Here is a 21950-nt window from a genome sequence, read left to right as displayed (position 1 = left end):
TGAATGCCACTCCATGTGACCTGGCCAGATGTGCAGGACTGTTCACCATTCCATGCTTCTATCTTGGAACCTGTGGACAACATGGCATTTCTGTTAAACAGCTCACCTCGGATTCACATTGGAGAATCCAGGAGAAGGGCGAACAGTCAAAATGTTCATGAAATTGTCCAGTGAGACCCTGTGCTTTCCTAGCTGGAGACTTAGTGGGACAAGTTTTCCCTGGCCAGGTGGCTCCAGATCTGTCCCAGTTGTGCTGTAGTGGGAGCAAGGACCCAAGGAGGAAGAGGGGAGGGGCTGGGCTGACCTACACTGTCTGGGATGCTCTTGACGCCGCAAGGATCAGCTGGTTTTTCCAGACTGACTAAAATGTACTCCCTTTCCTCTGAAGCAGGGGACGTCTTTATGCCACGCTGGGGCCTAACTGGCGGGTTCCAGTTCGGAATTCTCCCAGAACTCGGAGCTGTGTCTACAGGTATACATTTGTTCATTTTCTCATGTGACAGGTGGTTTTGGGGTGTTTACTGAGGGAAAGGCTCTGTGCCAGATATATCATAACACTATCTCTGGTGCTCCAATTGCTCTAGAGAGGTATGGGCCCTCTGGGGGAGAGGAGGGGACACCAGAGGAAATAGTGCTGAAAGAATGATGAAGAGGGACTCACAGGGCCAAAGCTCCCAGCAGGAGAGACCAGGGCTGTGAGGCAATAGGAATAGGCAGCTCAGTGAGAGTAAGATCCCCTGAGTTGTGGGAAACCAGAGAGGAGGTGGGAAGGTGGGCAGAGCCACATCCAGCAGGAGCAAGGATATCACCTGCCCCTTAGACACAGGGGGACCCAGGGAGGTTTAGTGGAGAACTGTGTGCATGGAGAGGACATGGGGGAGGCAGGACTGGAAGCAGGAACCTGAGACAGCATTGGGCCGTCGTCTAAAAGATACAGTAGCTTTGCTTTGGTGGAGAGATGGGATGACAACCAGACATGGTTAGGACCTAGGATCAGAACATCCTTGGAACTGAGTTGCAGGTCACGAGTAAGGGAAGAGACTTCCCCAGGGTCTGACCTCACTCCTGGCTTGGTGACCGGCTTGGTTAAGCCGGGTGCCTGTGGACATCTGATAAACAAGAGCACCACTCTAAAGCATGAGACAAGACTTGAACATTGTCACTGGGACAGCAGGCTGGTAGTGTGGGGCTTCTGTTCCTCCTTCCACTGTACCTTACGACTTTTACACCCTCCTGCTAACATGAGGAGGGCCTGCCAGAGCTGGCTTGAGCATGGGAAGCAGACAGCAGGAAGTGGAGAGCAGGCTAAGGTGGAGAAACTTGGTGAAAGCTTTCTGAGGGAGCTTACCCTACTCTTTCTTTGGTGACTTTGGCCCAACCCCAAGAGTCCTCTGACTATGGGAACATCATAGACTCACCTGGGAGGCACAGTGAGTGGGAAGGTACCAGGTTTCAGCTGCTCTGGGGCCGTATCTAACTGAGAGTCTCCCTTCAGCCCCACGAGCCCTTGCACCTGTACTGTGGGAAGCTCAGCCACTGTGCCCACTATGGAGGGGCCTCTGAGACGGAAAACCCTGCTCAAGGAAGGCCGGAAGCCTGCAGTAAGTCACACATGCATTCATCAGAGGCAGTGTTGGCTCAGGTGGTCTAGAGTCCTGTGATTTTAGTTTGGGTTTCCATTACTGTGAAGAAACACCGTGACAACTCTTATAAAGGAAAACATTTTAATGGGGCTGGCTTACAGTTTCAGAAGTTTAGTCCATTATTGTCGCAGTGGGAGAAATGGTGGTATACAGGCAGATAGTGCTGGAGAAGGAGCTGAGAGTTCTACATTTTTATCCACAGGCAGCAGAGGCCTACCCAACTAAGTCTAGCTTGAGCATATCACACCTTAAAGCTCGTGTCTGCACTGACACTTCCTCCAACAAGGCCACACCTTCTAATAGTGCCACTCCCTATGGGCAAGCATTCAAACACCTGACCCTATGGGGGCCATTCCTATTCAAACCACCATACCTGCCAACCAGGTTCCTACCCCTGGCTGTAACCATTGGAGGTTGGGGGTGGGGTGGTCAGTTTCTCTATATGTGACTTAGGATGAAACTATGTTTCTTCCTGAGGGTCATCTGTGGAGAGAGCCTTACATGGGCAAGTTAGAGCCATGATGGGGGTCTAGAGGATAGACAAGGCCTGGACACTCAGCCCCAGGAGGCAGCATGGTTCACTGTGTGGTGCTCCCATGTAGACTACCTCCCTCCCTAGCAGCATTCGAGCAGCAGTGGGGAAAGCATGGGGACAAGGCATCAGGAGGATCGTTGTGCCTGCTACCAGCCTTTGTGTCAGACTTGGATGGCGCAGCCACCATGACCCCGTATGACAGCTTCAGCTCCTTGATTGGCAGTCTCATTCTCATACTGCCTCTCCTCACCAAATCTGTTCTGCCTCCTGTCCTGCTCTGGTCCAACTCCTGTCTACAGAGGTGTCTAGAGACACCAGCTGCTGTGAAGATGCCAAGGACCTGTCCCCTGCCTCTGCAGGTGTTCTTAGAGTCCGTGTCTCTAGTTGCCAGTTAGATCATTGGATGATGAATAAGGTGAAGAGCTTCCACCCCAGTCTCATAAGGCTGGAGTATTAAAAAGCTTCCTACAGCATTGGGCCCCATGTCAGACCCGTGGGGAGGACTTACTCCCTCTCCACACCACACCACATGTACATAGTGGGTCACAGGACAAACTGCAAGAGTCAGTTCTACACTTGAATCCTAGGGACAAATAACTCTTAGGTTGTTGAGGTAGGGGACAAGTACCTTTGCCCATAAGCCATCTCAACAGCCAGGGACTAGCATTTTTAAGCAGAATGGAAAATGTCTGCATTCTTCACAAACAGTAAAGATAAGTGTTCTTTGAGCCTCTTTCAGTTCAGCATGTGTCTGTTGCTATGCATCTACTGTGTCAGAAAGGCTGAAAGACACCTTTTCCTTGGTTGTGGCATAGCTGTTCCCACTATGACTGTATCAGAATGCTGACTAACCTGCACCTGGGACGTGTGGTGTCTTCCTTCCAGAGTGGGGACTTACATTGGCATTGCAGACATGCAAGCACTACTGAAGGCCTGGAAATCCAGCCCTCAGTCTGTCAGAGCAGCCCACAACCAGAGCCTTCCATTCCTAGGCGGCAGTTTGGCGTGTCTATTTTCCTGGTGCACAAGATTTATGCCCTGAGGCACCTTCCACAAGGGGAAGAAAGGAAGGAGTAAGAGGGAGAGAAGATCTCCCGGACCTGGGTAGAGCTGGCACTGCCAAGGGATGACAGAGGGCAGAGAAGAGGAAGCCTGGGCTGGCATGAGTTGGGATGGCCATGTCCATGATCTGGCAGTCGGAGGCCACTGCCTTCCCCAGTATCATTACTCTGCCTGTCCTTTTTCTGCAGCTGCCCTCGTGGACCAGGTACTGGGTTGTACTCTCAGGATCCACCCTCCTTTACTATGGAGCCAAGTCCTTGCGGGGCACAGACAGAAAACATGTAAGTCCCCTGAAAAGATGGCCCATGCTGGACTTCCTCTAGTGGGAGTGACCCCCATGGCTACAAGGGCTAGGGTGCAGCCCTTGTCTGGCCTGTGTCAGTCTCCCTGGCTCAGGGTGTGGGCCCAGGCCTCCCAGCTGACTGTTGCTCTTTCCTAGTATAAATCTACACCTGGCAAGAAGGTCTCCATCGTAGGCTGGATGGTGCAGCTGCCTGATGACCCCGAGCACCCAGACATCTTCCAGCTGAATAACCCTGACAAAGGTGGGTGGCAGACCGGGCTGGAGCCTCTGTTCTCTCTCTAAGCACATGTGTACCCTGAAGCTCTGAGATCACGATTTTCCCTTTACCCTAGGTTTGTGTGGCGCCCTGTCTAGTCCCTCTTGCTGCTTACACCTTGGTTGGTGCTTCCGTTGAGCAGTGAGCGTGACCTTGCCTTTGACTTTAATGGCTCTGTCCTCTCTCAGTCTGTAGCCCAAGGGTCATAGAGTAAATAGCAACCAATGTTAGATGAGGCAAAACCTTGGGACCAGGAGGGTCTTGGGACCTGGTTTTCAGGGACTCTCAACGTAGCTTTACTATAAGACTGCACAGTGTCCAGGTCCAACGGCAACTCAGAACCCACGTGACTTCCAAAAGCTCCAAGCTGATCTTCCCCACTTCCCTCTTGGTCCCTGCTAAAGGGCCTGGTACCATCCTGCCCAGGAACCTTGTCTTCACTGACATGTCCAGCCGTCCACATCCAGCTTCCTTGGTGTCCCAACGTACAAAACAGAGATCTAACAGCAGCCACATAGTTAGACGCTTACCCATGCTTCTACAGTAATAGACATGTACGAGTTCAGAACCACGCACAGACAAGTCATCCGGGGAATCGGGCCACATAAAGCTTGTCTTTGGGGTATGCAGACCTGCCTAGAGACCAAGACATATCATGTCTAACAAGTTCCCTGGGAGGGATGATAGGGGTCCAGTCCAGGGGCCTCTAAGTTTATGTTCTTATAGTTGCAGCTGAGAAGTAAGGGTGCCCAACCACCTCAAGGAGCTCTTTGGGTAGAGAGGCAGTCGAGTGTCAGGCCCTCTGCTCTATATTGGGGTGACTGAGTGTGCGTCACCTACTGCCAGGGCCAGTGAGGTTTTCATTAGGAAGAAAGCTATGCCCGTGCAAGCTCCATGAGCCCTTGTGGCCATGGGGACCACAGGCCACTTCTTTTTGAGCCTAGAGCAGTGGTTCTCAACCTTCCTAATGCTGTGACCCTTAATCGAGTTTGCATGTGGTAGTGACCCCCAGCCATAAAATTATTTTGTTGCTACTTCATAACTAATTTTGCTACTGTTATGAATCACAATGTAAATATCTGATATGCAACCCCCAAAGGGTTCACAACCCACAGGCAGAGGACTACTGGCCTAGAGGAAAGCATTGTCCCCAAGCAGAAGCAATGGGACATGAGGTCAGGGGCCAATGCCACTGATAGAATTAAAGGAGTCTATAAATTAGATAGGAAAAATTGTATCTTGGTTTTCAGTGTCAAGTAGGGTTATCTTCCTTCCATTATGAATGTAAGCATCAGCAAGAATTTCAGAAATTCTGTGGGTTTTGTCTCCAGGAGAAATTCTAGGCATTTCCACAGCAAGCCTGATTGCAGACATCTCAGGACCTCTTTGGTGCTCCTCTTGACATCCCAGCATGGTGTTATATCTGCTGCCAGCTCTAGGATCTAGACAGACAGACAGACTCCCTGCACAGCATGCTGTGTAGGCAGTTCAGTATGGAATCTCAGTGTCAGTGACTTTCTTTGTACTTTATTTCATATGTTTGAAAACACTGGTTTGAGAACTGCTGGGAACCTGGTTGTTAAGGGTCTTAAGCCCAAACATACCTGGCCTGCCATGTGGGCTCACCCTGGCCTATGGCAGCTTTTCTTACTCATACAGACTCATGCCCCCACAGCACACTCAGGCCAGCCCTCCTGCGTGTCCTTCCTAACCAGGGGTTCCTTTCCATATCAGGCAATGTTTACAAGTTCCAGACGGGCTCCCGTTTTCATGCGATACTGTGGCACAAGCATTTGGATGATGCGTGTAAAAGCAACAGGCCTCAGGTAACTTCCTCAGATCTTGCATGTCAGCAGAAACCTTTAGACAACAGGTCTCCCTTTTTCCCTCAGAGCCCACTAGGGATGCTCCCAAGGCACCTGTTCTAAGATTTTCCCATGAGTCAAGGCAACCCTTGCACGAATGAAGCCTGGCCTAGACCACTAAAAAAATGCAACAGACATACCCATTGGGGAACAGGGAGGTGGCAAGTGTGATGTCATCCAGTGTTCCAGCTCTAGCATCTATTTAGTTTGTCCCCCAGAGCTGATTTCATAGGGAAACTGCAAACTGACTAATAGGTCTGTTTCTCTGCCCGCTACCTGGGGAGTGTCTTAGTAATATATAAAATATTTAGGGACAACCATGTGCCAGGCAAGGCTACTGGACCTAGGTCTGGTCTAGCCTCTTCCTCTGCTGTTCCCACCCCCTTCCTTGTCACCCATGGCTTTACATGCAGCCGTTGGCAGAGTGTTTCTATGTCCCTATGTTGTGGGTTTTCTTAGTGTTTCCATTGTACACAGAGGGGCCTGAGGCTCGGAAGTGAAGGACACCTGTGCAAGGTGCCACAGTGAGTGAATGGTGGAGCTGGGACCCAACTCAGTTCACCTGATTCTCAACACCTTGTAGCTCCTGACTGAGAGTCCCTGTCATTGTCCCAGACAGAGAGCCAGGAGTACAGCCCCTGACGGGCACACCTGTCACAGAAATGGCAGCCTCCATCCTTAACACAGGTGGGGTTGAGTCGGAGTGTCCTTCCTGCATGCCACACGGGCAGCACTGATGCCACAAGGAAGCCCAGAGTACACTGACCTGTGCGCCTGCCGTGTGCCCACCCTGTCCTCACGACCAAATGTCAAAGCACATTCACTGTGGTGCCGTCCATGATAGGACACCAGAAACCTCCAGCCTGCCTGAGCTCCCTGAGCAACACCAGACAGCTATCAGCAAGATGGTGGCAGGCCTATGGAGGTCAGAAGGCTTTGGAGTAGGCAAGGATGATCTCATTTCTTTTAAATACACGTGAAGATTTACTGTATGTATGTGAGCACATTCATGTAAGATTTCTACGGTGGTACACAAGAAACTATAATTGTATAATTTTAGAGTGCTTACTTACCTGTGGCATAGATGATCAGATAGACAGACAAAGGCTTTTTCAGTGGTGCTGGAGGTTGACCCCTGGGCCTCAAGCATGCTGGGTAATTAGTCTGCCATAGAGGTACACTCCTGGCCAAGCTTGCTTATAGCTACCCATTACATCAGTGTCACTGCCCATCTCCCATTTGCGCCCACTGCCATCTCAGGGCAACAAGGAGAGCAAGAGGCTGAAGCTTGAACGAGGTCGCTGCTGCGGCAAGATGCATTAAGAGGAAAACCTGGATCTTCCATTCCAGTCTCATCAGCTTTGGGCTTCCTTCCCTTCCCTGAGCTATCAGCAAAGAGAAGCTCACCAGCCATACATAGGTGGCCCCAGGACCTGTATGCAAGACGCCATGTGGTTCTAGGTCTGCCTGGCAGCCTTGAGATAGGCACCTGGTGGGGGGACAAGACAATCTCAGCCAGGAGCAGCAAGGGGAGGCCTGAGTGACTTCATGTTCAGGAATAACAGCAGCCAGAAAGTGCAGCAAACACATGCAGCAGACTGGCATGTTGTCCAGGAGACTCCTCAGTGGGATTTCATGCACTGGCCAGTACGGTATGCCATGGCCAGGTCCTGTCATGTGTTTGTCTCCAGTGTTCAGACGTAGGGAAAGAAGGATTGTCTTTTTATACCTTGGTTCTTTTTTTTTTTTTTCGGAGCTGGGGACCGAACCCAGGGCCTTGTGCTTCCTAGGCAAGCCCTCTACCACTGAGCTAAATCCCCAACCCCACCTTGTTTCTTTTTTATTTCCAATTTGCTTTTCACCAATTTGCTTTTATACTGTGATGTATAAAACCTGGGGACAACCTCAATACTCCATGGTAGAGGCTTACTTAAATCAGTCACCGTGCACCCGAGAGACAGCTCAGGAAAGGCATGGAAAAGGGCATCACAGCGGTGTGGCCTTCCTCATGGAATCTGTGATGAAGACTGGTTCTATCTGCACGTCTTAAACTTGTTTGTTCTGACACTGAATCTACTTAAGCTTATTTATAATGTGTGTGTAAGAAACAAACAACAGTAGAGCTAGATGTGGTAACACTCAGGAGGCTGAGGCAGGAAGATCATGGGGCCAGCCTGGGCTACATAAACAACCAAAGAAGACAACAAACAAAAACAGCAGTAGAGAAACACTATATACTCACCTCAGACAGAACCTAGAAACCCTGACAGGTCCTGAGACCTCCCCTCCCCTAAGTCAGTCTCTCCCTCCCTAACTCCCCTCCTCTCCTGGTGTGTGTTACTTCCCTGTCTTATTTTACTGTGGTCCTAGGGAGGAGACCCAGGCCTCAGCTGCTAGGCAAGTGCTGCCACTGAGCTATGCCCAGCCCTCATTCACAGTGTAAAAACCTCACTTAAAACAGCCATGCCTGTGTGCTCCCCCTGCTCCCTGCTCCTCTGCACCACGTGTGGCTACAGGGTCACTGCCACACCTCTCTTCTCCATCAGCTCTGCCTGTCATCTCAGAACTGAGTCCCTCCCTGTTCCTTGCTCCTATGAGGCCATGAACGTTCTTGGAACTGCATCTTTCTCTGATTTCTCGTTTTGGTGAAACTGACACCAAGATGGGTTTTTGTTTTTGTTTTTGTGAAATAGTGTCTAATCATACCAACTAGAACACAAAAGTAATGCCAAAGGGGGAAGTTCAGAGCTGGGGTCTAGAGGCAGCTGAGGGCCAGGCAGTGCTCTGGCAGGGAACTGGCAGCCTGTGGGGAGGTTTTGGAGAAGATGATCTTCCCATACTTGCACCTTCCTAGCCACTCTCCACCCTCCCTTAAGACATTCCCCACACTCTGGCCTAGTTTCCCCTCAGAGACAGTCACCACCACACCACACAGTTAGTTGTCTTTGACTGAGAGGATGGTGCTGAAGAATGTGGGTTCAGGTCCCAGCACTAACTCTATGTTTGGCCTCAGTCTCTTCATCTTCATTATGGTGACCCTTCTAGCATCTGCCCAATAGAGTTCATGTGAGGACTCCAGAAACAGTGCATATGAAACAGTCAGAGTATTGCCTGGCACAGGCAGTCACTCCCCAGTGGCAGTTCTCATTGCCATGTCCTTCCCTCCCCATACTTGTAAGGCCCTAACTGTAGGAACTACCCTACCCTTGACCCTTTCTGTGGATTGAAACTTTGACAAAAGGGCGAGCTTTCTCTTCTAGGTACCCGCAAACCTTATGTCATTTGAATGAGTATCTGCAGGACTTGGCGTGACAGCAAAGGCTTCTGAGAGCCTAGACTAGGTCTGGCGGAGGAGGGCAGCTCTGGGCGTAAGCTGTGGGCCAAGGCACTGGAGTCTCATAGCTGGACTCGAGGAATATGGCTGTGGCCTCACAGTCCTGGATGGCTCCCCAGTGTGAGATCCACCTATCAACCCACAGCAACTCTCATGAATCATCCTGCAGCAGCACCCCACCAGGTGGTTGTCAGACCCCAAACTGTACACCTCTCTGGACCATCATCTGTTCACCAGCTGCTTCTGCATCAGGGGAGCATTTGACCCATGTTGGGTTCTCCGTGCTTTGTGCTGCACACAGAGTAGATGGTGGTAATCTTCAAGAGGGCTGGAGAGCAGAGATGGGCTGCTGGACAGGCTTGTTACACCCCAAGTGCACAGGCCACTCACCCACAGGGCCGCCTCAGATTTTGTATACCCCCAAAAGCATCCTCTGCGTGCGTGCGTGTGTGTGTGTGTGTGTGTGTGTGTGTGTGTGTGTGTGAGAGAGAGAGAGAGAGAGAGAGAGAGAGAGAGAGAGAGAGAGCTCTGAAAAACATACATTTTGGCACAAGACTTGTAACATCACATACTTACTGGCTTTGAGGCCCTGCTTGAAGCTCTAGTTACAGCCTTGTCCTCTAAGAAAAGTCTGAAGGGAGTCCAGAAGCTCCGTGTTAAGGGTCCCTTGAGTTCTTTTACTGTAAACAAACGATGCCTTAAATCGTGTCTCGTTTTCTGTTCCTATGGGTGCTATTCATCTGGACGGCCTGTTCCCTGGGCCCCAGGCCCTCCTGGGTCTTGTTGTCAGCCCGCCTGAGGCAGAATCATTTCAGGACCGTGTATTGGACACTGGCCTGCTTGCTCCCTGCCATGAGCTTTCCTGGTGGGCCTATGGCCTTCCTTCTCTTTCCCACTCCTGCCATGCTGGTGTGGGAATCTGGGGCCTTTTCTCCCAGCAGCTTGGAGGCCCCCATAGTGATCGGTGGTCAGAAGCTATGCCACCCCGCATTCTCCCACAGGACAGAATTGTGCTCCTGTCTTCTCACCCTTGCCACCACTGCCAGGGCCGGCCACACTGATTCCTGATCACACAGGGAGCTGAGTGACACGGAGGCCTTAAGCCCCCTCAGTCTTGTTCTAAATGTAGTCACCAGCAAGTTTTCCAAGTCCAAGGGCCCAGTTGTTGATGACCAGGTGACAAGAAAGCCAAACCCTAGGGAGTGAGATGTCCAGCCTCTGCATTCATGAACCTTTATCTGTCACCTGTTGTCATAAGTAAGGTGATTTTCACTTTGCACATTTTAATCCAAGTGTATTGCCCCTTGTCATCACTAATGCTCTCTGTCCCTCTTCCTCTTCTTCTTCCTCTTCCTCTTTCAATCTGGGTACCCTAACTCTGACAAGAAAAACCCTCAGTTTTCTGGAAAAGGCTGAATTTCTGGGTCCCTGTAGGTATCATATTAACCAATCATGAGTCTGTCCCAAGAACAGTGGAGAAGCTGCAGACAGCACCATGACCATGAACTTGCCACCAGAAAGCACTGCATTACAAACAAATGGTGACATGGCTCTAAACATGTGGATGACTTGGTGGGGGCAGGTAGTTGTCACCATGGAGGTACGTTTTGGTCAAGCCTTGCCGTACTCTGAAGCTAGCCTTCCTGTGGTCAGAGCCTGGATATTTTCATGCTGAGAGGAACTCCACGTGGTAAAGTTGATGGCATCAAACCTTGACCACAGCTGCCTTGCACATCCACCCACACCAGGGGTCCAGGTGTGTGCAGCGGATTCTTCCAACATCGTTCCAGCTAGAATCCAGAAGATGAAGGACAGTGTCAGACACTCCAGGCATCTCCAAGCAGAACCATATATGGTCACTCTTTAACCTCTACCAACCCTGATCCTGCCTGCTAACTCCTAGAAAGCCAGCATGTCAGCTTCTAGTTTCCTTGAGGCGCCTCTGCTCTGGAGTTCATACATGATCAGTGTCAGACATCAAAAGCCCCAGAACTTCAGTCCCACTCAGAGAACTTTCTGCCCTTTACAGGTTTGTCTTACCAGACACAAGTGTTTTCTTCCAGGCCTAATCTGAAAGAGCACAATCACAATTATTTTCCAAGTGTTTAATCTCCCTAATTGAAACCAAATTCCCTCCCCTCCCACAAGCATCCTTATCATGGACTCTTGAAGACAACTGCTTGGACTTTATTAGTGAAAAGCCTCATGGGACTCTTGTGAGCCTCGAACATGGCAGGAGAGCCCTGTAGATGGAGTTAAAAGATATTTGACTCTCCAAGCAGGGACTTAGGCCAAGCATACAAGCTCAGTGCTAATATCCCCAGTGCTGGCTTGTCGCAGGGGAGGTGGCCAGGTCACATGACAGGGGCAGAGGTCCTAGGTGGATTCTTAGCCTGGAAGGAAAATGTTCTGCACTTTTGCTCCATTGTCCATAGCACACATACTGTGAAACTGTTGGTGGTCCTGCCAGTTACTGCCTTGCAGACAGACCATGGCACCCCAACCTGAGAGCTGTAGAATGCCATTTAGAAACTGGGATGGGCAGCTGGTAGTATTATGAAGTCCCAAGAAAAGCCCACTCACTTACAATAGGAGTAACCTCTGTCCCTCTTTAATGTACAAGTTTTGTAACTCAAAGTTAGCCAAGTGTATGCTGGCAAGCAAGATACCTTGAGGAGACTTGACTTGGTAGGAAGCACCTGAACCACTCTCCTACATAAGCCAGCAGGAGAGTTTGGCCCTTCCCCTCCCCTGACCAGACGCCCCGGGGCATTTGTTGGACCAAGATGCTGAGCAGGTGGACACAGCCGTGTCTTGCTAGCAGGCTCTCTATATTTCTCCTTCTTACCAAGAAGGCCAGAGTCTCTTCCGTCACTTAACTCTTGCCTCTCAAGCCTAAGAAAGGTGTGCTGGTATTTTGTTTGTTTCCTTGTTTGTTTGTTACTATCAACTTTCAGGTGGAAAATGATCTGTAAAACTGGGAAGCCATTTATAAGCCAAGACTGCTTTCATCTGCATGTGGGGTCCAGAGCTTTGCAACCTCTATTGAATATTGCCAAAAGCACAGCTTCTCTTCTGTGTGACCCTATGTCATATTGATATGTTGGGTGATTTCATGTTATAAAACAAAAACAAAAACCCCACCCTGCACAAAGCTCTTTTGAAAGTGTATTTATTGTACAAACATTCATCCATATCTCTAGTGAATACTTCTTATTCACCAGGCTCTACCCAGACTGAAATGGCTAGAAACAAGACAAATCCAATGTTGACCTTTGTAGAACTTACCAGTCAGTGATCAAATAATCACCACCTCGCACGCCAACTTTGGCAAGACCCTGCCTCTCCTCTACCCCTGAATACAAATCTTGTGCATTGGTTCCTCCAGGAAGACTTCAGACTGAATGGGGATGTTGGGAGAGTAAGTTGCCATGAGTACTAGCTGGAGTCCCAACACTGGAAGCTGTCTGGCTCTGAACAGCCAGATACAGGTCTTTGTTCAAGAATGGTTACAAGGAGGACGCCAAAGGTAGAATGAGAGAGTAGGGTCTGAGTGCTTGCAGAATACACAACTCCCTCCCCTCCCTGTTTACTCTAACTTCAGTGTTCCATTCAAATACAGTATGAGTGGGAGCTGCAAGTCCTTGGGAGCCGAGGACTTGGACTTTGGTCCACCTTGTAACCTGCTGCTGCACAAGTGTGTGTCCCGTGGACAGCCCCAAATTGCCACTCACAGCAGCAAGCCATTTTGGAAGGACTGTGACCATTCAGTAATGAAGTAATAGTATTTATTAGTGAGGTATACTCTTTAATAAATTTTGTGCCAAAATGCATGTTTTCCCACTTAGCATTCAAAATGTTGTGTAGAGAGTAGTTTTCAATTTCTTATGTGTTCTTCCAAGTAAACTGGAAATAAGTTTTCACATCTTACTCTACATCTTACTCTGTTTCTTGTTAAATCTGCTACACCTCCCAAGCTTTTTTTTCCCAGCAGACCCTGCATGCAGTTATGTGAGGATTTTTCTCTAACATTTGTAAATTGTCTCATCTGCAATAACCATGGAACATCATCCCTCCTTGGGATTCTTTAGATTTTTGGTGAAGTATTTTGTTACCTCAGTCTTGTATCAAGTTGCTGTATTTTTCAGCTTGTTACACTGATAATTGTTTCACTAATTAAATACTTTCATGTACAGACATCTTTGTTTACTTTGAAATTAAATGTGTTTTCCAATAAATATCGTTCCATTTATTAGTGTCACATGCAGTCAATTTGGCAGGCAGCTGCTGTGCTACATGCAGACATGAAGGCATAGACTGTTCAGGACTGATCTGAGAGTAACTGGCATGTAAATATATAGGAGGGAGAGGACAGGGACATTATTGTGGGTCTCTTGGAGGAAGGTCTGGGAATGCCTAAGAAACAGGGGGCCTTGGGAGTTTTCAGATTAGAAGTTGCAGAACACTGAGGAAGCTGGTAGTAGGAGCGGGGTTTGGGGAGAGGGAGACAGAGAGGAAAGGATGAACATTGAGAAAAGCAGAGATTACTGAGGGAGAATTCCAGTCAATGTGATATCTGAAAAGAGATGTCGGGAGGAAGTCATGATGCAAAAAGCAAACCCACTCCAGTTTGATTAGAGGCGAAGGGAAGGAAGGGTATGAATAACGCTGGACAGAGGAAGAGAGGGAGACGTGGAGCGGGAGCGTGAATGAGCAGGAAAGCATGAACTAGAGAACTAGATTGGAGATCTCAGTGGCAGCTCCCAGGCATACACACCCATTCTTGCTCCTGTCTCACCCGAGTGTGCAGCATCAAGGGAGACCAGAACCGCATGATCACAGTGAAAGCCCTGCTGCACAAATTAACACACACCTACACTTGGGAAAACGAACTCTCAATTGAGCAGTTTCCTCCATCAGATTAGCCTGTAGACTGAGGATTTTTGGTAGTGGTGGTGGAGGTGGCACTGTGAAGGGTCCAGCCCACTGTAGGTGGTGGTACCCCGAGGCAGGTGGGACTTGGCTGGGTAAGAAAAGTAGGTGAGCAAGCCAGAGGAAGATCTATAAGTCCTGATTTAGTTCTTGAGTTCCTCACCCTTCCAGCTACAAACTTGAGTACCTCGTGGTGGACCCCAGTTCATCCAGGAAGACCCGCATCATCCAGGCACCCCTGAAGTGAAGAAGAGGCGACGTGGGCGGGGTTAGATGGGCGGGGCTTATAGTGTAGGCAGGGAAGCCTGAGGGATCTTAGGGCAGAACAGCCAAGGGATGAGAGACGCAGAATAGCTCCAAGTACAGACCTCAGCTTCAAGGGAGAAGAGGCGGAGCTCCAGGGTCGGGGGGCCATGCCTGTGGGCGGGACATGGAGAAAGGCGGCCCCCAAAAGAAGGCGGTACTACGATAGAAAGAACCAGGAGGTGCTGAGGTGAGGAGGGTCAGCAGCGAAGCCAGCAAGCGGAGCTGCGGTGTGGAGGACCGATACAGCGCTCTGTGGTGGAGGGGTAGGTGGGCATGGCCTAGATCTGTGGGGATGGTGAAGAGCGGAAGTGATGGACCGTGGACCCAACGAAGTTGCGGAGCCTGCATACGCTACATAGAAACGCAGAGGGAGGGCTGGTGAGGCTGGCTCGGGAGGGGCGTGGCTGGAGCTCCGGGTAGAGGCAGGGTGGGGCCTGCACTGGTCGGAGGTGAGCCAGGGAAACAGAGATCAGAAACTCGGGGCGTGGCCTGTGCCCAGACTAGGGCGTGAGGTGGGTTTGGCTAAGGAGATGAGGCGGGGCCTTGGCAAAGCTGAAGGGCAAAGAGACTGACTGGATAAAGATTTGGGGTGGGGCCTGAGTTCATTAATAGGTAAGGATTGGTACTTAGGGCGGGACATGGGTGGAGCCTGAGCGAGCTGAGAGGGGACTTGCCTGATTGGGGCGGGGCAAGGACCGACAGGGGCGGGACCTGAACCTGATTCAGATAGGCTGGATTGGGGGCGGAGAGGGGGCGGGGCCTAAATCCAACTGAGTGATGAGGGAGGATCTGCTAGAATTAGGGGCGAGGCAGGGGGCGGGCCAAGGCCTCAAACGGGCCTAAGGGAGAGGATTCGGTAGGAGATCAGGGCGGTGCCTAAGACTAGCTCCAGAAATTAGGCGGACTTGGATAGGTTAGGGGCAGGGCTTAAAGCCGGGGAGTTTCGGTAGAGGCGTACTTGCTAGAATGGGGGCGGGGCAGAGGAGAGGCCTAAAGCCAGAGGCGTGGTAGTGGTGGTTGCGACCTGCTGGAGTAGGGGCGGGGACTAAAGCCTGAGGCGTGGTTAGGCTGCTAGGGTGGGGCGGGACCTAAATCCTGAGGCGTGGTTAGGCTGCTAGGGTGGGGCGGGACCTAAAGCCTGAGGCGTGGTTAGGCGGCTAGAGTATGGGCGGGGCGTAAATCCTAAGGAATGTTAAGGGAACCTGCTAGGGTAGGGGCGGGGCCTAGGCCCCGTGGAGAGTATGAGGGAGTGGTTAGGCTGAAGTTCGGGGCGGGGCCTGAGGTCCCGGGCTTGGCTGGAGTTTGGGGCGGGACAGAGGCGGGGCTTGGGTCCGGTGAGGGGTGCGGGGCGGGGCGTGGGCTGCGGCGCGCTAGCTGAGCGTCCAGCCGAACACCGCCGAGGCCCGAGCCCACCCGAGTGTGCCCGAGCCGTCGGCCCCCGCCCGGGGCGATGGAGCAGGAACCCGGCGGGGCGGCCGCTGCGCTCCTGCGGCAGAAGAGGGCGGCGCTGCGGCGCAGGGGGTGCAGCTTTGAGAGTCCCAGGTACCGTTGCCCCGAGGGGTGCAGCCTCTAGGGGCGGGAGAAGGGAGTAGGCCACGTGGGGGGTTGATGATGTGAGGGGACAGAGCGTGGCGAGGCCGCGGCGTGGGAGGGAGTCCGCACAGAGCGGGGTAGAGCGGCCGGGCCACACTGAGGGAGTGCCCAGCGGGAGGGCTGGGGAACCTGTGTCCGGCCAGCAGATGCTGTGGACGTCCGAAGCCTCGGCCCTGTGACAGGCCCTGCACGCCACAGCTCAGGGAGGTCTTGGGCTGTGGAGAATGCTACCTGCCTGCTTCTAAATTCTCAAGGACAAGGTCGGAACCCCTAAGCCCCCAAAAGGACACCCTTTAGGCTCCTCTCGCTTTCTATAATCCTCCTCACACCCCGGGTGCCTGGACACCTGCTGCCTATGGCCCCGCCCATCTGTGGTTGGGGTGGGGGGCACCCTGCATAGTTCCTAGGTCCTTTCTCTTTCCCAGGTTGTCCGAGCCCCTCCCGGACTTACCTTCCTTAACTGGCGCCCTCCTGAGGAGCCAGCCTGGCCTTAGGTGAAGCTTGGCTGCTGCCGGACACGCCCTTCCCTTTGCGGCTGATGCCAAAGCCTATGCCCAGCTTACTCCCACCTTCCTTGTAACTTGAAATGGGTCCTGCTTCCATCCTTCCTTTCAGGATGACTCCAGCACCACCATCGCGGCCAGATTTTCACCAATATTCTGTAATAACGGCCTTAGAAAGGTTATCCCGAAGCCAACCTCCTTCCCCCTAGCCTACTGCTCTGCTTGTACCCCTGAGGAGTTTTTCACTGCCATAGCATGGGTAAGGACAAGGAAAAGATATGGGACTCTAACCTCCACTGAGGCAGAAAAGAGAGTTCATTTGCTAAGGCCCAGAGCAAACCAGCCAAGATCCTTAAAGGAAGGTGTGATGCCCTCAATTGGCCTTTCTCAGACTCAGTCCTTGACACACTGCTCCAACAGTTCTGATGCTGTGTGATGAGAACAGATACCAAGGCTGTCCTCGCCCCTGTTCCATCACAGACCACGGCTGGCTCAGGCCTGGCCCATCACAAAGTCTGAAGGGCTCGTCACTCCTCCCTCAGGCTGTAGAACTGCTCACCAACTCCTTTTGAAAGTCTTTCTTTGAACTCAGGCTTTGCTTTGTGTTATCAGCACCTGGGCATCTGCCAAAAAGATTCTAAATATGTGTGTGGTGACCTGTGTGGAGCATTGCCCTTAGATAGGAGACCCAGGTAGCTAACACTCTCTACGGCTTGAGCATGAAAAACAGGAAGAGATTGGAGCGAAGAGAATCTCTCAGGTTTGAGGCAGAGTGCTTAGGACAGTGCGGCTACAGGACTTTTGGAGATGAATGGTTGTGTGGTGCAGCCTGTAGAGTGCGGGAGCCACAGACACCTGTGGCTGTGGACTTCACTAAGACACCCGAGTGCTGAATTGTGCTCTCCCTTCAGTGTAAGTGACCACCTTGGTCCCAGCACTACCACCTCCACAAGACTCGCATCAGCATGAATTGGCTTTCTCAGACTGTCCTTCACACACCTCCTCCAGCAGTTCCCATAAGAGCTTGAGGACGAGAAATGCCTACCATAGTGGTCAGCACTGGCATAGAAATTAGGTTTCCTTCCCCTTTGTCTTCATGACCAGATTCTTCAAGGACTAAATGACTTCCAAGCCTCCAGGTGTTTTTGTTCTCTGCAACACTGTGACGTTATCTTGTGGCCTGTAGGTAATCAGGATTAGCTTTTTTTCTTGTCTTCTAAAAATAATTTATTGAATGAAATTTGAAAATGAAAGAAAATTATAAACAGGATAATTAAATTATTTTGATGGTGGTAGTGTTTTATTGTTGTTTGTTTGTTTGTTTGCCTGATTGTTTTTAAGACAGGTCTCATATAGCCTGAAATTCACCATATAAACCAGGCTGGCCTCAAACTCAGAGACCTGCCTGCCTCTGCCCCTCAATTGTTGGGATAAGAGGCCACCACACTCAGTGGATAGTTTATTGATACATAATCCTACTATAGGTATAATTGACCTTTTCTCCATGAATATTTATCATTTTAATTGACTTTTCACTCAGCACATCATAAACACTGGAAGAAATCTTTCATATTCCTTAAAATTTTTCAGTTGCTGTGTGATCTACTATATGGATGTATAACTATTTTTAGTCTATCTTTTACTACTTCACTTTTCCTAGAGCTGCAGTTAATCTATGTGTAGTCACTTCCGTGTGATGACCTCACTGGTCCATAAGATAAGATCACGAAAGTGATGGGAATTATGGGTCAGAACAAAAGAGCCTCTTAAAGTCTTCTGAATCGAGATTCCAGAGGGCTCCCCTCGGCCTTATTATATTTGCCAAAGTAATAGCTTGTTTTAATTTGAATTTCTCTATTTATTTTTTTTCTTTTCTTTTTTTTTTGGAGCTGGAGACCGAACCCAGGGCCTTGCACTTGCTAGACATGCGCTCTACCACTGAGCTAAATCCCCAACCCCGAATTTCTCTATTTAATAATGAAGTTTTTCATGAATCATACTTTTTACTTATTTTAGGGTATGTGTATACATAATCATCATTTTCCTTTGGAATATTTATCCTTTCCTTATAGAATTGAAGCTCTTTTTATTTATTATAAGGGGAAATTTGGGGGTAAATATATAGCAGATATTTTTTTTCCAGTTAATTATTTGCCTTTTCACTTTCCCTGTGGTGGTTTTCCAGTGTGTGTGTGTGTGTGTGTGTGTGTGTGTGTGTGTGTGTGTGTGTGTGTGTTTGCATGTGTGTTTGTGTGTGTGGTGTATGTGTGCTTGTGTGTGTGTTTGTGTATGTTTGTGTGTGTGTGTCTGTGTGTGGTGTGTGTAGTGTGTAGTGTGTGTGTATGTAGTGTGTGTGTTTGTGTGTATTTTTGTGTGTGTGTGCTTGTGTGTGTGTTTGTGTGTGTATTTGTGTATGTGTGTTTGTGTGTGTAGTATGTATATGTGTGTGTGTTTATGTGTGTATTTGTGTGTTTGTGTGTGTATGTGTTAACTATTGTCTTGAACTTTAGACCCACTGATTTCTTCCTCTTGTTTATGCTCATGTAAAAGAATCCCTTAACTTAAATAGATAAATATTCATCTACATTTCCTCCATGTTTAATTAAATTTTAAAGTTAACATATAAAGTAATTCTCCATTATCTTTGTTGTTCTAAAAGCAACTTCCTTAATTCAGTAATCCAAATGACCTCACAATTCTGGCTGGGTGTCAGAACCTCTTATATACATCTTAATCGAAGGGGTGCATGGCTCCTTATACCAAACCCATTGATCCAGAGGCCTGCAGCTGTCCGAGAGCATGTTGGCTGCTTCTGAACACAACCAGGAGGGAAAACCTTGCCACATCTGTTACTTCTCATGGCCAACTGTATCAAGTTTAAATGCCCCTGCCTCATGGGTAAGCCCTTTGGGAATGAGTTTTAACCATATTCACCTAATCATCTTCTTACCTTTGCGTGTGGATGTGTGTGTCTACATGAATGTGCACTTTCTGCAGCATTGACAGTTTGGCACTTCTCCTTGCTAACTGTCCTGTTGGTTCCCATAACTGGTGTGCAAACACAGCAAGCTAAGGAAAGTGAAGGTGCAAGAAATGGCCCAGGCCCTGGGCATCAGGCTGGTAGCAATGAGAAGGACTAGCTTTGTGTACTTGGAGGCATCAGATGATATCCATGCACAAGGACCTGGCCGTTTTCAACGAAGCATGTGAACTTAGGAAAGCTGCTTAGCCTTCTAGAAATCTTGGTTAATGCATCTTTAAAGCAGCCTGTATTGATGTGAGCTTTAAATGACCTAACATACGTGAAGTGCTCCTTCCAGGAGTGTGGGATACATTGGGACTGACAGCTGCGGACAGAATGATTAACTTTCTGATGAAAGTTCTTAGCCACGTCTACTTCGTGTAAGACACTAATAGGCAGGTACATGGTATTTTAAGATTCTGTTGCTTTTTTTTGCCCCCACTTCTAACCATCAAGAAAGATGAGGAATGAACCTGTGTTATGTTAAATAGTCGCCACCTGCTGAGCTGTGTCACTTGGGCTGCCACAGTTCTCAGAGGCTGAGCTTCTGAGTTTACCAAGTGAATTTTTTCATTAATTTTTTTTGTTCTTTGAGAACTTCATATAATGTATTTTGATCATATTCTCCTCCAGCTCCTCTCAATGGCCCCTCTCAAGCCCCTCCCACTTTGAAAGCCAATCCTCCATGGTAATGCAAGAAACTTTTCTCCAGCAATTTCTGTAGCTGGTCACCTAGATTCTTCATGTTCTGTATAAGGTCAGGGAGTCTTTAATTCTTTTGTTTATTTTCCTTAATTAATTTGTTTATTCACTTTACATCCCAATTGCAGCCCCTCCTTTCTCTCCTCCCAGTCCTACCCTCACAACCCCTTCTCTCCTTTCCCTCCTCCCCTTCTCCTCAGAGAAGGGTACCAGCCTGCCCTGGCATATCAAGTCGCAGCAGGACTAAGCTCGTCCTCTCCCACTGAGGCCAGACAAGGCAGCCTAGCTAGGGGAAAGAGATCCAAAGGCAGGGAACACAGTTAGAGTCATAGACAGCCCCGATCTAATTTTTAGATCTTTGTCTAAGACAAAGCTGCACATCTGCTACATATGTGTAGGGGACCTAGGTCCAGCCCATGCATACTCTTTGGTTGGGTGATTCGGTCTCTGTGAGTCCCCATGGGCCCAGGTTAGTGCGTGTGCATGTGTTTGATATAGTAGTAGTAGTAGTAGTAGCAGCAGCAACAGCCATCCACATTGTTCTTTTAAGTCAGGGTCTCTCATATACCAGGAGGTCAGGAGATCACCAGTTAGGCTTGGTTAGCTAACCGGTGAGGCCTAGGAACTTTCCATCTGTCTCTATCTTCCCAGCAGTTACAAGCACATGTTACCTCATCCAGCTTTTTTTTTTTAACATGGAGTCCTTATGCTAATATACCAAGCACTTTGCCAATTCAGTTCTCTAGGCCTAACTTAAAGCACTTTATTAGTAAGCAGCTCTGTTGCTTTCCTAAGAGCATTGTCGAAGCCTGCCTCGTCCTTGCCGCCCATCACTCATACTTCTGTCTGTGTAACCACTTGTGGTACCAGTGTCATTTCCATGGTCTGAACTCAAGGTGAATGATAATGGCTTAGATTAGGTAGTTCTCACTCCTGGCTATTCAACTGTAATCACCATTGAAATCTTCTCCTCCATACAGGACTAATAAGACACCATCATTTTGATAGGCTTGCATCCATGACTTATGAGCATGTTTTCAAATATCCTCAAAGGCTATGAATGGCAAGCAAGAGAGAAGCTTTGGTTCATGCAGTTGCATAATTCTGGGTAGGATCAAGCTTTGGGAGGAGGCGGTCTGGGTCCTCCATCAGTGATGTCATCCGAGTCTTTGTTTTCAGTGTTGATTTTTGTCCTAGTTGTAATAAATAGCATGACCCAAAGCATCGTAGGATAGAAATGGTTTATCTTACATTTCTACACCATAGTCCATCATTGAAAGAGGTTGAGATAGGAACCTGGAAGCAGGAACTAAAGTACAGACCACGGAGGAATGGTGCTTACTGGCTCGCTTCTAAGGGCTTATTCAGCCTACTTTTTAATATAGCCCAGGACCACCTTCCCAGGGTTTGACACCACCCACAGTGGGCTGGCCTCACACATGAACCATCAGTCAAGCAAACATCCCATCTGTAGGCAAATCGGATGGAAGAATTGTCCCAACTGAGGTTTCTTTGAAGATAACCTGTGTCAAGCCGACAAAAGCCAACCAGCTTGATTTATTCTCAAGATAGGCAAAGAAAGTTAACTACTATAGGTTTCCTTCCTATTCCAGAAAGATACTGTTTTATTCTCAGTAAATGTCTGGAGTGACTGTCACTGGCTAGGGAACATCCCTGAACCAAATGGTCAGACCTGGATCATGGACTCAACTCAGAACTGATGGGTAAACCACTTCCATTCATAGAGACCAGTAGGTAGTGACTTCCTAGGGGAAATCACAGTGCTCTTTTCAGAAGGAAATGGGTATTGGGTTGACCAGAGTGCTGTTAGATATAGGAAACCCTAAAATCCAGGTGTCATGGCGCTGTCCATAGCCACAGTGGGGTTGGTGC

General features: G+C 49.3%; 2 protein-coding genes across 30 annotated transcripts in view; both read left to right on the top strand.

Moving 5' to 3' along the window:
- The window catches only part of Ralgps1 (Ral GEF with PH domain and SH3 binding motif 1), a 236631-nt gene extending 223394 nt beyond the window's left edge, over positions 1–13237 (top strand). For 5 of the 19 annotated variants that reach the window (XM_006234019.5, XM_006234015.5, XM_039106206.2 and 2 more), the window contains 5 exons: positions 389–472; positions 1496–1601; positions 3429–3521; positions 3680–3785; positions 5535–13237. In XM_006234019.5, the coding sequence (XP_006234081.1) occupies positions 389–472; positions 1496–1601; positions 3429–3521; positions 3680–3785; positions 5535–5728 (583 nt within the window). In that variant the 3' untranslated portion in view covers positions 5729–13237. 19 annotated transcript variants of the gene reach the window in all.
- Positions 13238–14254: 1017 nt separating this feature from the next.
- Garnl3 (GTPase activating Rap/RanGAP domain-like 3) overlaps positions 14255–21950 on the top strand; it is a 143624-nt gene continuing 135928 nt past the window's right edge. For 3 of the 11 annotated variants that reach the window (XR_010064757.1, XR_010064759.1, XR_010064758.1), the window contains exon 1: positions 15579–15779. Coding sequence is in view for 5 of the 11 variants with exons in the window: in XM_063284846.1 (XP_063140916.1) it covers positions 15688–15779 (92 nt within the window). In the remaining 6 variants the exon portion in view is untranslated. Of the gene's footprint in view, positions 14501–15578; positions 15780–15940; positions 16091–21950 lie in introns of those variants that run through there. The other 8 variants (XM_063284848.1, XM_063284845.1, XM_063284844.1 and 5 more) reach the window with 6 other exon arrangements.

This window comes from Rattus norvegicus, chromosome 3 (assembly GCF_036323735.1).
Source record: "Rattus norvegicus strain BN/NHsdMcwi chromosome 3, GRCr8, whole genome shotgun sequence".
NCBI classification, from domain to species: domain Eukaryota; kingdom Metazoa; phylum Chordata; class Mammalia; order Rodentia; family Muridae; genus Rattus; species Rattus norvegicus.
Note: the sequence above shows the minus strand (reverse complement) of the source record. Positions and strands in the feature narration are given on the sequence as shown.